The sequence below is a fragment of the Myotis nattereri genome (genome assembly GCF_964212035.1).
Source record: "Myotis nattereri genome assembly, chromosome: 11".
Lineage (NCBI taxonomy): Eukaryota > Metazoa > Chordata > Mammalia > Chiroptera > Vespertilionidae > Myotis > Myotis nattereri.
The window spans coordinates 67,268,387-67,283,104 of NC_138086.1; the positions used below are offsets into that span (position 1 = coordinate 67,268,387).

The following is a 14,718-nucleotide window of genomic DNA, read 5'->3' on the forward strand; positions in this document are numbered from 1 at the left end:
TGTGTGCCCCCTACCAAGAATCGAGCCCACAGCGTGTGTTGCAGGTACCCAGACCAGGAATCAAACCAGTGGCTTTTCAGTGCACAGGACAGTGCTCAGACAACTAAGCCACAGGTATATAAGACTTAGGCCAGGGCTTCTTCAGCTTCTAATTCAGGGGATTGACAACTCTAATGCACATTAGAATTACGGTACCTGGGAAGCTTTTATTAAAAAATGCCAGTGCTGTACCCCATTCAGAGATTATGGCTCAGCTGATTTAGGGCGGGCCTGAGTCCTCTCTGTTTTTGTTTTTGTTTTGTGAACTCCTCGGGTTTGTCCTGAACTGCAAAGCACTGCCACATATAGGATGTTCAAGAATGGAACCTCATTTTTGAATATCCTGACCCCTTGGCCATTTTAACATGGAAGTATCAGTAGTCTTTTCTTTTTGTAAAGGGAAAATGGTGCTGTTAGGATATACCACTTCAGAATATGTCTCTTACCCCCTTAGCCCTTAACATTTAAAGATTTCTACTAGAAAAATGTGACAATACACTAGATATAACTAGAGTTAAGAACTCTCAGTAGTTTCACAGGTGCCTGTTCTTTATGGAAGCTATATGAATAAGCTAGTAATTATCTTACAGAGCCTAAACAATGAGGAGGAGATTCCATTTGCCATTCACACTCTTTCTAAACATTGTAAGACCCCCAAATCCTTGCTAAAGGGACCAGAAACTATTCATTTTGGAAGCACAAGGAAGACAAGGCTACCTATTCAGCTACAATCATATTTCTTTGTGATAGGTCTTTTAAAACTTTGATCATTTTAAGTTTTAAATGAATGACTTCATTAGTGACGATGTAAATGTTCTGTAGCAATTAGCTCAGGATACTGAAGTCACACCCAGCTTCTACTATTTGTGGGGTACAAGGTATGTCAGACTAGTTCATTGATATTTTCATTCTCTGTTAAGTCTACAAACTCACTTTCATGGTGAATGGAATATTTTTGGCATTGTGTCCATAAAGCAGGTGGCTACATATTGACTTTTTTAAGGAAATAATTATGTGCAGGTGGAAAGTTGGAGGATCCCAATTGTATATGTAAATGAACCCTGGAGTGTTCTTATAATGTGTTTTCTAAGGATGAAGTTATGCAGCGTATGTTGAACAACACCTAGCAAAAGAGAAATAGAACAGGTAGGAAATGAGGAAAGCTGATACTTTGATACACCTCAAAGTTGTTTTTGGCTTCTGGAAATCAGTTCCATATACTTGTAAACGAAAGTCTTAAAACACACACTCATCATTTCATTATTTAATAAAAAATTACTGTCTTTCCCTCTCTCCAATGCTCAGTACACAAAGATGGGCCACGAACACAGGTGTGCACAGTCTAAAGATGAAAATCAACCCTTTTAACACAATATGGTAAGGTTATGCTAGCCCTTTAAGTTCATTATTGTGAATGATCACTTAGGATGTTGTATACTACATCACAGAAACCTCTTTATCGAAGACCTGGAAATAAAGATCTCAAGACTCAGTAACAGAAATACTATAACCTTCGGAACAACTGTCTTGGTTTATCTTAAATAGTCTGAAGAATATAAATGGTTTCTCTCTCCCATTGAATTAGCAGCTAGAAAGCTCAAAGCTAATTTGCAATGTAACTCCAGTAAACAAGTAGGACACTGTATTATCAATTTTGTCTATTGATCTTCCACTCAGATTCAACTGATTTCACCCTGATTTTATTTACTCTTCATTGTTGTTCTTTAAAAGTAATTCAAATCCTCTTAATGATGAGGCAGGGTGTAAGAAAATAAATAAACTAAGCATAATGCAGGCTAGGAATGTTGCTGGCAGAGATTAGGAAGGGAGCTATGGGACAGAAGGAGAAAGCATCAAGATAATAATTGCAATGGCATCAGCAGCAATATATATATATATATATATATATATATATATATATATATACGCTTAAGCGACCACTTGACCAGAAGCTATGACATGCACTGACCACCAGGGGGCAGACGCTCAATGCCCAGGCATGGAAACATGGGACAGACTGATGAATCTCAGAGGGAAGGGGGGAGGGGGCGATGGCTGGAAGAGATTAATCAAAGATCTTATACGCATACAAAGGCCCAGTGCACAGATTCTTGCACCAGTTGGGTCCCTCGGCCTGGCCTGCAGGAATCCAGCTGAAACTGGCAGTCCGACATCCCCCAAGGGGTCCCGGATTGAGAGAGGGCACAGGCCAGGCTGAGGGACACCACCAGTGCACGAATCTGTGCACCAGACCTCTAGTTATTAATAACAATAATAATAAAGAATAAGTTACTTTTGAAGAATAAGTTATACCTTAAAGAGTAAAAAATAATTACCTTACAATTGTGGGGTCCTCCGTATGTATCTGTGCTTTACAAACATTATTTTTCTTATCTTCACAACAACCCCAAGAAGTAGATATTAATGTTCCCATTTTATGGATGAGGACATTGAAACTTAGTATTTTGCCCAAGATGCCACCGCAAACCCAGGCTGTCTTGCTTCAGGCATTGCACCATTGATACCCTGAATCTCACCTGACAAGATAAGAGGCTTGGTAGGGTGTTGCTGATGAGAGTAGCTCCAAGTATGTGATGCAGCCAAAGGTGAAGCTACAGAGATAAGTAAGGGCCACCTCAGGAATAGTATTTCCTTAGATAATAGAAAGACCCCATGATTTTAGTAAAGGGAAGTGGAGACAATGAAGAGAATCTTCAAACTCTGGCACTGTCTGAGTTTATGGGGCAAAGAAGCTTTGAAAGTTCATAGTTCAATACACACCACAGATCTTGGTGACTTCTTGGTGTACAAGAACATTGCAGTAGTATTTACTTCCAATGGAAAATAATTTTACTAAAGACAGATTTACATTGAACCGCACACCAGTAAGTTCCAGTACCAAAGAACATTGTTACGGTATAAGATCCCCCATCCGAAACAGCACCATAGCCTATACCAGAGGCGATATTAGAGAAAGATCCCAGTGCTGTTAAAGTCCCCACCCCAAAGCCTTTCCTATGGGCTTAGGGTGATAACAGCTGCTATTAATTGTTAAGTATGTCTCTGCTTGAAACCTTGTGTCGAAATTTGTTATTTCATTGGATCCTCACAAGTACCCCAGGAGGAAGGGAATATTATGCTCATTTTATAGATAAAGACACTAAGATTCAAGTTTAATAACTTGCCCAAGGTCACACTGTTAATCAAGCACTAGGGCTGAATTTTGAATCCAGGACTAATTGACTGCAGGTCCTATATAGTGGCAGCTACCCCACCCTGTCCCCCATGAGGAAGGAATTAGATATTGCAATGGTCTCATCATGTTCCTGACAATCGATTTTCTCTCTCACCAGGAATTATTTGACATGTATTAATATAAAATTGTTTGTTGAGATTTTGATTCTTTTACCTCCTCTGCTTTCTGATGGGTAGTTCTAGAAAATATAAAATGAGAGGACTGTGTGTGCACGCATGTGTGTGTATATGTGCACATTAAATATGCCTGCACTTGCTATTGTGAAATCATACTGAAAAGAGAAGGTTTGTGATGGAAGGTACTTCTTAGAGATAGACATGGTCAAATCCCCATCTTTTTCACTTACTGGACATATGATTTAGAGCAAGTCATCTGGCCTCCAATGTATCAGTCTCATCACCTTAAAATGGGATAATAAGAATACAAGACAGTTGCCATTAAGCTGAACTAAGGAAATTTATATATAGTAGCTGGTACAGCGTTGAGTGCTCAGTAATTGTTCGTTCCTCTTCTAACCTGTCTCTTCTTCCATAATCCATAATTCTATTTCTGTATATAAAAAGAATCAAAATCAGTGTATATGCCAGATTTCTTGTGGTGTGTTCATATCCTAGAGAAAGAGCCACATGGCACTGCTGCTGGGCAGGGTCACTGGTTTCTCTCCTTTCTGTGGAAGGGAACTCTAAATTTCACAGAATTCATTATGCTGTAGGGATGCTAGAAGGCATGCTTTTCTATAATCCCTAAGTCTAGCTGACCCACAGGTGCTTCCAGCCTCCTGTCTCTAATATCTATGAATGTATCATCTCACTATGCAGAAAGGAAATGTACTCGACTTTTGATTGATCTCAGCATCAACCATCCTACAGGTATTCTACAACTTGCATAACAGCCCTGGGCGTCTTTCCCCCTAGATCCCAGCCCTCTTTGGTTGCTATAGGAGTAAATTAATCAGTGAATTACCTTACTCTAGGGCAGCCGTGGGCAAACTACGGCCTGCGGACCGGATCCGGCCCGCTTGAAATGAATAAAACTAAAAAAAAAAAAGACCATACCCTTTTATGTAATGATGTTTACTTTGAATTTATATTAGTTCACACAAACACTCCATCCATGCTTTTGTTCCGGCCCTCCGGTCCAGTTTAAGAACCCATTGTGGCCCTCGAGTCAAAAAGTTTGCCCACCCCTGCGGGGCTTTGCAAAGCTTAGATGATACTCTTCTCTTAACCATTTGGTGTAAATTTCATTTGTTGACCATTTATTTAAATGCACCAAATTTACCTCAGACTAACAGCGTAGGCCAGAAAGCAAGTGCACATTCTGGTTCTTCTGGCTGAATCATCCATAAGTGTAATGTAATAAGATAGGACGGAGCCATTGAGACGTGGCTCCTGTCACGGAGACGCATGCTGTGCATAGGCAGGCCCAGCAGAGGCTGACTTCATACCTGCTGGGCACTTGCCTATAATCACATTCGGTGTTTCTTACTCACCTGCTCTCTGCCGAGCTGTACAAATGTTCTCTTAAAGGACTTGGCCCCACCCTTATCCTAATTCGAACTTTTCTTTTTCAGCCACATAAATAGAAGAACACAGTTTGAAAACCCTGTCCTGGAAGCAAAACGGAAGCTACAGCAGCATAACATGCCCCACACGGAACTTGGAACCAAGCCCCTCCAGGCCTCAGGTTTCCGAGGTTGGTACCTGTCACCATGCAATGTTTCAAAGGGAAAAAACTGTCCATCCAACTGCCTGCTCTTCCCACACACATGCCTTTTCTTGGACCGTTTCAAATAATCGATTTGCTTTTCCCAAACCCCTCTATTAGCTTTAGCTGGGTGTTTGCTGTTTCTAAACTTAACGTATTTAGCAACCACAGATTCCATTAAAACCCGGGGGGAGTACGTTATAGGAATTTACAGCAGGTTGCCAAGTGACGATTAATGGGTCTGACAATGGTACTTTATTTTTTATTTTTTTAATATATTTTTTATAGAGAGGAAGAGAGAAGGATAGAGAGTTAGAAACATCAATCAGCTGCCTCCCGCACATCTCCTACTGGGGATGTGCCCGCAACCAAGGCACATGCCCTTGACCAGAATCGAACCCGGGACCTTTCAGTCCAAAGGCCGACAGTCTATCCACTGAGCCAAACCGGTTAGGGCTGACAATGGTACTTTAAACTGCAGAGATACTTAGAGAATCTTAAGTTTGTCCTCAAAACACCAAGCACCAGAATGAGGCTCGTTCTCCTTTGTGGCAGTAGACAACTCCTCATCGACAATACCTAGGCCCAAAGCCGGCCGCCCCCGCCCTGCCCCAGGGAGGTGGCGCAGCGTGAGTGACGTGTCCTATTATCCGCACAACCACGCCTGGAGGCCCTGGCCCTGGCCGATCGGTATGTCTGGGGCTGCTTTGTGCACCTGACTACACCATAGAGCCACGCAGTGGGATGAGATGCTGCACAAACCTTTCACGTCTTCGTGGGCTCTCTTTCTCATCACAAAAGCAAGGAGGCTTTTGTACGCGGGGGCCTAGATTGCCTGCTGATGATCTTCACACCATACACTGCAGCACACTTGCCGTGAATGTAAAGGTCTCCAGCTTAAACGTTGCTTTCATAAAGGAAACCTCAGTGACAAGATTACATATGTGTGTTTTTATTTTTAAAGAAGCTTTCTCTATTTTTCACAAAGATATCTGTGATATGTAATAGACCAAGTAAAATTCAAATATAACTCATTATTTTGTAGTGTGTCCATTACATATCACCAAAAATGTAACAATAGCAAAGGTATCATAGAAAATACATAACTGAGTTACCATGTATAGTTTTGCTGATCCAATTATCAAATAATGTCAACCAAACTATAACAACTATATATATATATATATGTATATATATATATATACATATATATATATATAGTACATATCATACTTGATTGTGATAGCATTGAAAATATATTAATTCGGCTTCCCAGTGTGACTATTATTTTTAAAGCATTTAATATATTGTTAGGAAAATATTTATTACAGATCATAGCTGCAAAAACATATTATATAACAAATTAATGGTCAAACCTATAAGAGTGGATTCAAGTTCTGTTCTGATTATTTAGGTATATGATTTGAATGTGTCAACATATTGTTACAAAATGTGTTACCTTTACATTCATAATTTTATCTAGAAATATCGGCTTGCCTTTTGCTCACATTTTAGAGAATCCTAAAACACTATCCGGCCAGTAGAAACTGATTTATCTGCTTATCTTTATGGCATCTCATTAGCATAAGTTAACTCAGTCCCACATCCAGGTACTTTTTCTAAACAATTTAGATGTTGTGACTCGGTGGCAACATTCCACAGCTTCTATTCTTTTTAAACCAAAACAATCCATTTCGGTTTCAAGGTTTTGTGCAGGACCAGCCACTTACAGTCTCCTACCTGGACACTTTGAGAGCAAGAGGGACGTACCCAGAAACCTCTGGGCTCCTCTTTATCCGCTGATGGCATGTTGATTCGGCCCTTTTTAAACACAAAAAGGGCTACTTGAGTGAATGAAAACATTGACTTCACAACAAGAAATCTCTCTCCAGATCAAACAGCTTTTCCACCTTTCCCTGGATGCTTGGACTGCGCTGTGTTTGCAGGCAGTGCTGCGAGCTTTGCCCCTCCGGCACCTCCCCGCTGCTTGCGTTGACTGTGGGGGCCGCACATTCACCCCGGGATGGCTGCTCGGCGGCTCGCTTCCCCCGTGTGAGAGCTTGCCTTGACGCGCGTTTTCTCTTTTAACTTACATTGCCCAACGTAGAAAAGCCGCTCTTCACCCGGGATGCATCCCAGTTGAAGGGGACGTTCCTCAGCACCACCCTGAAAAAGAGCAGCATGGGATTCGGCTTTACCATCATCGGCGGGGACGAGCCCGACGAGTTTCTGCAGGTGAAAAGCGTGATTCCGGACGGGCCCGCGGCACAGGACGGGAAGATGGAGACGGGTGAGTTCCTAAGTGCTGTTGGAGAACATTGTTCTGCAACATCTTTTTTTCTGCGGCAAAATAGGAGGAGCTTCTTTCTGTGTTCTTAATTTGAGGGTCAAAGGTCACTTAACTTGGGGAAAACCACAAATTGTTTTTTCCTAATTTTAAGAGGATCGCACTGAAGTATTTTGGAAACAGCTTGAAATGTCATGTTGGCCACATTTTTCAGACTGCCCCTTCTCTTTGCTGGGTTCAGTGGACTCTTGAGATTGACACTTTTCTAATTTAATTCTAGAGTTTCTTCTTAGGGATGTGATTAACATTTCATACTTTTCTAGCTTATATTCAGCCATTGATATGTTTAATATGGATTAATCTTGTAGTATTCTCATGCTGAATTGCCCAGGTGATATATTTAAATATTCATGCTTACCTCATAGAAAAAAAATTTTAAGTGGTATTCTTCTTTCTATGTCCCCATATGCTTTAATATATAGATTTTTTTCTCTAGTCCTTATGAATTAATTTTCATATGCAGTTACTTGGATGTCTATCAAATTATATTCAAAATTAATTTAGCATGGAAATGCAGAGGCAAATTGCTAAGGCTAAAAATTATAAAATATGAAAGGTGCACAGAGGTCAAGAAAAAAGTAATGAACTAAGTCTGATTTTGCAGTCTAATTTTAAATTCTTCTACCTGGCCCATGACCTTGGATTAGTCCCAAAGTTTATAAATACTTATGCAGGAAAAAAAGAAGAAATCAAATTTGATCTTGTTATTTAAAATCCTGATTTGAGAATTGTGTAGTGTTGTTTTTGAAATGCCTTAGAGTATTATAAAGTGTAGTAACTATACTCCGAAGAACTATATCACCATTTCACATTTTTCACAAGATTGATTTTATTTATTATATAAACTTGTGAAAGTCAATGGGTTCTCGTAGATACACAAAGCAGAGAATTACTTTTGAGGAAAAGTTATGTCTTTTGTATGGTCTATAGATTTATAAATTGTGATTCCATAGATTTTAAAGTGCTTTGTATATAAAGAAACAACATAAAATTGAGATATTCATCTGGAATTTTTATTTTCAAAAATGATCAGTGCTTCATTGCCAATTCCTAAGTGGTTTCTATAGAAATTGTTTCTTTTCAGGGCCACCTAATGAGTACATTTGTCACTCCCACTCAATAGTGAGTTATAATACATTTAATAGAGGCTTTATCTCCTGAAAAGTCGAGTGAAGTTTCAAAACTAACTAGTGCTTTCAAGCACTACTGTTGTGAAAAATTGTGTACATAATTTTCTGCAAAAGTGAGCTAGAGAGTGTCCAGCTCTACTGATTCATCTGGCGCTGTTTCACTAGATAGCCGCACCTTTATGTTGCCAAAAATCACAGAGAAACATCAAATGACTCAACTAAAAATCATCCTCATGCCCACGATTAGAATAAGAGGAAACTATGGTAACAGTGTCATCTTAGCTGAGGGGGAAAGATCTCCAAAGCTTTTGAACTTCAGTGAAATGTTTAACAAACCTATTCCTTTTCATGATAAAGAATACAGGCCGAGGCCGGTTTGGCTCAGTGGATAGAGCGTCGGCCTGTGGACTGAAGGGTCCCAGGTTCGATTCCGGTCAAGGGCATGTACCTGGGTTGCGGGCACATCCCCAGTGGGGAGTGTGCAGGAGGCAGCTGGTCGATGTTTCTCTCTCATCGATGTTTCTAACTCTCTGTCTCTCTCCTTTCCTCTCTGTAAAAACTTAATAAAATATATTTAAAAAAAAAAAAAAAAGAATACAGTGATTTTTTCCCCTCTGACCCAACCCTCCACTCCATGTTTTAAAACTAGAAAAGACCTCTTTCACTGTAAATTTAAAAGACAAAATAAAATTAATATATTTGCACAGCTAAGCTTTTCCCATTCCTACCTGTTTTCCTAGTTTGCTACACCCACGCTGTCTAAGCTAGCCTTATTCAACAACAAAGCCAAAGTTTTATGTAGAGTTTATGAAGGGTTTTTTTTTTAAGATAATCACAAAACAGGCTCTAACAGAGAAAGAAGAGCCTGAGATTTAATTCTATTTACTGTCTCATATTTTTTCCTCTATTTATTAATTCAACCTGCTAAGCTCTTCTCACAGTCATTGTAGTACATCAGAACTACAAAAATGGATATGACCAGGTCCCAGTTCTCCAGGAGTTTATATCTAAGAGGGGCCTTATATATATAAACAAGTAATTGTAACCTAAGAATAGGATAGATCTAAAAAAACCATGCTATTGGCTATATAATTTTATTGGTCTTTTGTAAGGATGAGAATTTCTCTCATTAGAAAAGAGTTTAATAAAGATTGAAATCTGCTGCTTATTACTTATTCAAAAATGTTTATTTTAAATTTTGAGATAATTTAAAATAAAATGTGAACACATTTCTGTGGCATTCTACACATTATAATAGAGGGAATGGCTCCTCAGTTTAGTTGAGCTAATATTTAGTGACTAGGCATCTGTTCCAGTCATTCCATTAATTATTCAGGATGCAAAAATGAAGAGACAAATGTTTCTATCCTCAGGGAGCTGAATAATGAGTGGCATGTTAATGAATATTTATATCAATGCAATAATAGAAATATGTGCAAAGTCCAGAAACAGCATAAAGGAAAGGGTGACCGATTCAACTGGGAAATGCTTAGGGAAGGACTCACAGAAACGATGCCTGACAGACTTTCGGATGATGAATGGACCGTTGTTGGGGGGACAAGTGAGGAGAGCTATTTGAAGAGGAAACAGCATATGCAAAGGCCCAGTTGGGAGGATGCCTAGAAAAAGATATACACTAATATTTTACCTTCAATGAATGTCCATGGGAAGTATCTAGTAAAACAATAACTATAACTTGTAAGCATGAACTATTCAGACAAACATCAAAGAACAGTATAGAATCAAATTTTAAAACATATATATCATAAATGTACACATACCTATGTATAAAACCTTTCTCATAAACTTTCAACCAATTAAGCATAGAGATATACCCTATGATTTTTTTCTTTACTTGTTATCCTGACAGTGCCAGGCAGATAGCAGGTGCTCACTAGTACTGGATGGATAGATGGAGGATGGAAGCTCTTAGAAATTCAGTGAAATTTTAATTGACTGAATCCCACTGTATAGCCTAGTCAGAATAATCGGGCCAATAGCTTACCGTTGAAGCAAAAAGGAGCCAGCTTTCCAGGTTCTGGATGAAATTAAAAAGACAAATGCATGTTAGGGATAAAAATGTCCCTTTTGTAATAATTTCATCTGTAAATGAACCTCAAAAATTATCAAAATTAATAGTCACTACAGATATAAACAATAAATCATTGGTATTAACCAATGTCACCCTGATACATTTAGTTAATAAAGTTATAAAAAGGTGAGGAGTCTCATTTGACATTGAGATAGCATGAAAATATTTTAATCAACTGTTCTAGCTGTAGATGATCTCTAATTTAGGCAAAGAGATGTCAATAGTTTGTGTGGACATTAAGAAAAGTCCACTCTACCAAAAAGTTGACCTAGGATCCTGCAGAATAGAAACAAGGGTGGGGTGGGAATTCTTTCTTTCTCAGTCAGCACTGAATCCTGGGAAGGGATAGAGAACAGAGAAAATGACGATACTGTGCTCCTCCCTGCTCTTGGACAACTAACTGAGCCAATCCCCAGTCATCATATCATGTTCCAGAAGCAGCTTTCCTAAAAGTTACCATAGTGCCCAGAAACCGTCCTACTTCTGATTATTACTAGTAAGCATTCTGCAAGCATTTGTAGGCACCAGAGATCCTGATAGCATTCTTGCAACTATTTTAAAAATCAGGACTGAAAGAGTTGCTCCAACATGCTTCAGTTATAAAGCTTCCCTCGTTACATAAGGTTTCATGCTTTTCCCCAGGCTAATTTTTGAATCAAGGCTTTTGATTTTCAACAAATATAAGAGGGAGAAAAGCTGACCTATCGGTAAAGTTCTCCTGTAGAATGATGAGGCCACTTGCAACCTATTCATTTTTATGTGCCTCCTCCTAATGTGGATCCGTTTTATTAGTAAAGTGGCAGGAAGCTGTCTGAGAGACCAACATCCTGACCTCCCAACAGCTCCTGGCATTTCTCCATTTGGCAGATCGATGTTACTGCTCTTTCACTGGTTGCTACCTCTTTATTTGTGTTTCTAGAAGCAGAGGCGTACGAATGAATTTGTCAGAATCTCTGGGGGAGTTTTTTTAAAATGCATATTCCTGTGTCCCTACATCTACTGATTCCAAATTTCTAGAACTGGTTTTGGGGCATGTGCATTACTCTTAAAAATTGCCAAATCAATATGTGCACAAAGACATCAAAATATTTACAATCCATACAATATTTCCTGCCCTACCCCTTTGTACCTTTCAGGCTCATATCCCAGAGGCACTGATCAGTGTGTATTTTTTTACATGGGTGTTGTTGTTTTTGGTAACTATTTTCACACCTCTAATTAATGTGTTTATACTGTTGTCTTGATTTAACAGTTTCAGACTTGACATGTTTATAGTATTTCCTTTTAGAAATAAATGAGGCTTTATCTCTCTTATCCCCCATCTGCCCTACAAACATTCTCCCAATAGAGTTTTGCAACTAATTTTAATATTTATATAGTCTTTGCATTACCACCGCTTTGTAAGTTTGTTCACTGAGCCCAGTGGTGTACCATTAATACACTTTTCCTCTTAACACAATTCTGAAGTTTCACTTTTTCTTTTCTTTTCTTTTTGCTGTATTTTTTTAAAAGGTAATACTTTTTTTTCCCCTCAAAGCACCATCATTTTGGGTCCTCTAGACTAGAGGATCTCTTTTTTTTTATTCTGGGCATTTTTTGTCCTCTTACTCCTATCCAGGCCTATTATACATCTACCGTCCAGCCTAGCAAACATTCTCCGTCCTATCTGACCCTCTGTCAGTCAACCCTTTGCTCAGCATTGCTTTGAAGAAGTGCTTATGAATATTTCTGGGGACTGACCATTGGGGTGGAGACTGAAGACATCTACCAAACAGAACAAACTAATTAATCTTTATGTCCACCTTTTATATCGGTCTAGCACATGGAGCTATGAGGAATTCTCATTCTTCGGAGATTTTAACACTGTTTTGGGATATCCTATTCCATAACTGCATTATCTGAAGTCATGGTTGCCCTGTTGCTCTCTAAGAAACAGCAAATATTAACCTGAGGCCGTAAATGCCATGTGGGCAGATGACTGCTGAGCTATCAATGTGACTGTTATTGCCCCTCTTCAGGCTGGCTCTTCAGTGTTGGTTCTCTACTTAGTGGCCACCCAATGGTTTCCTACCTCCCCCCACTCCAACGTTTTTTTATTCTTTCCAACCAGTATTATCTCCTTAACAGTTTAATAAAATTCCATGGTTGTTAACTAAACATCTCCTGAGGAAGAGCTACATATACATGTAAGAAAGCGTAAGAAATAATTAAATATGTTTCTTGTATCTTATTTCCCACCACCTCATAACCAACTTATATTCAGATCAGGCTTCCTTTGAATTTTGAGCACATAAGCACACACTGTCTCTCCCCATGACTGCTCTCTTACTGACTGGCTGCCTTATGAAAATGTCTTAGTGAGTTATCCAGTTCTCCATCTCTCCCCACCTCCATAGCCAAGTGTTCACATTTAGGTGGTACACTAGATGGTTCTTTCAATTGCCAGAAGCAAATGAACTAATCAGAGACATGGAATTTTTCTATTACTTGAAACATCTATTTAGTTTTCTAATATTGCATAGCAAACTACATCAAAGCTCAGTGATTTAAAAGAACAATCAAATGTTTGCTCCTGGCTCTACATTCTTGCTGGGGATCAGCTGGGTGGTTCTCACCACTAGGCTCACTTGGGGCTCTCATGCAGCTGCATCATCTAATCATCTCTGGGGGCTGAGGTGTGCAAGGTGGCTTCACTCACATTGATGCCTCAGCTGGGATGGATGAGACTCCTGAGAGATGACAGGGCCTCTCTCTCTCCACATGGTATCAACAACAGGGTGGCTGAACTGCTTTCCACTGTTACAGAAAAACTGGAGAAGAACCAAGCAACGCTTAGAGAGATGGAGTTACATTTATTATTATTACACATGGGCCCAGGGGAAAATGTCTCTCAAATTCTGGGCAAAATCACACAGGAAGTTTCCTGTATTTATACCATATTAACTTCTTTGTCTCCCAAATATGGGGTTTTTCCTGTTCCCTTTGCAAGTTCTTAAAGAGCCCCTATGTGCTGGGGCTTTGAGACCTTGACCAAAGGCTTGGCCTGACACCAGCACTGATAACTTTGTCTGGAGAAGGTTTAATGGCCTCTCTGAAATGGGAGTAGTCTTATTTTCCTTATTCTTTAAGCCAGCGAGCATTACAGAAGCCAAAATGCAGGGTTAAAATTTCAAACAGCAGTTTTTATATATGATGGCTGCTTCAACATGGTGGCTTAGGGTTCCAAGAAAGCAAAGGGAAAAGTGTCAAGCATCTTAAGGCCGAGCCTGGACCCAATACGACATCACTTCCACCCTTTTTATTGATCATAGCAGGTCACAAGCCAGTCCAGATTCAAAGGGAGGGAAACTAGGCCCCGTGTTTTTGTTTCTGAATTCCTTGACTTTGTTCAAACTTTCCTGAGAAAATGATCTTTTACTTTCATGGGCACTCTACCTTCTCACAATTTTTTGAAACAGAAGTGTTGATAATTTTTTTGCCTTCCAGTTCTCTTACCATGCTGTGAATAAGTAATAATGAATTATATACCACATCCAGAGGTGATGAACAGTAAAGTCACTAGGTCTCTAGCTCTATCTTTCTAATAAAAATAAAAGAGGTGGTTGAAGCAATTCAGTTTGTAAGAACTCGCAAAATATTCAGACTCAGAACCATGTTAGATAATTTTCTAAATAATCCCTTGATTTTAACATCATTTTTTCTTTTTGAGATACTTATGAACTTTGGATGCTACAAGAAAACATCTTGTGCTCTATAAAAGCCAGAAAATAGATCTGAATTTCTAGCCAGCTGGCCAATACTAATATCTCCAGTAAAGATGAAATAAACTGTGCTTGTTTAGCTTGTCAATATATTTATTCTTGACTTTTTTCTAAGCACACCTAAATAGCAAAACCTCACTTCATTTTGTCCAAATACTTAATGTCTCCTCTGCTGGTGATGTGTCTTTCAGATCAATAACAGACATCTCACAGCAAGAGCGCGTGCCACACTAAACACTTTATACCCACTCTCTTCCTTCCGATGATAGGTGATACAGGTGCCATGGTTGACAAAACACAATTTCAGCCGCAAAACAAATCGCGTGAAAGGATTAAACCATTTGTTGTACCAAGTCTTAAAATCATGTTATGCTTCATCAATAACT

At 39.2% G+C, this 14,718-nt stretch overlaps 1 protein-coding gene across 3 annotated transcripts in view; it reads left to right on the forward strand.

Moving 5' to 3' along the window:
* MAGI2 (membrane associated guanylate kinase, WW and PDZ domain containing 2) overlaps nt 1-14,718 on the forward strand; it is a 1,132,900-nt gene that overhangs the window by 873,656 nt on the left and 244,526 nt on the right. For all 3 annotated transcript variants that reach the window (XM_081102532.1, XM_081102533.1, XM_081102534.1), the window contains exons 8-9: nt 4,869-4,990; nt 7,110-7,292. In XM_081102532.1, the coding sequence (XP_080958658.1) occupies nt 4,869-4,990; nt 7,110-7,292 (305 nt within the window). The remainder of the gene's footprint in view (nt 1-4,868; nt 4,991-7,109; nt 7,293-14,718) is intronic.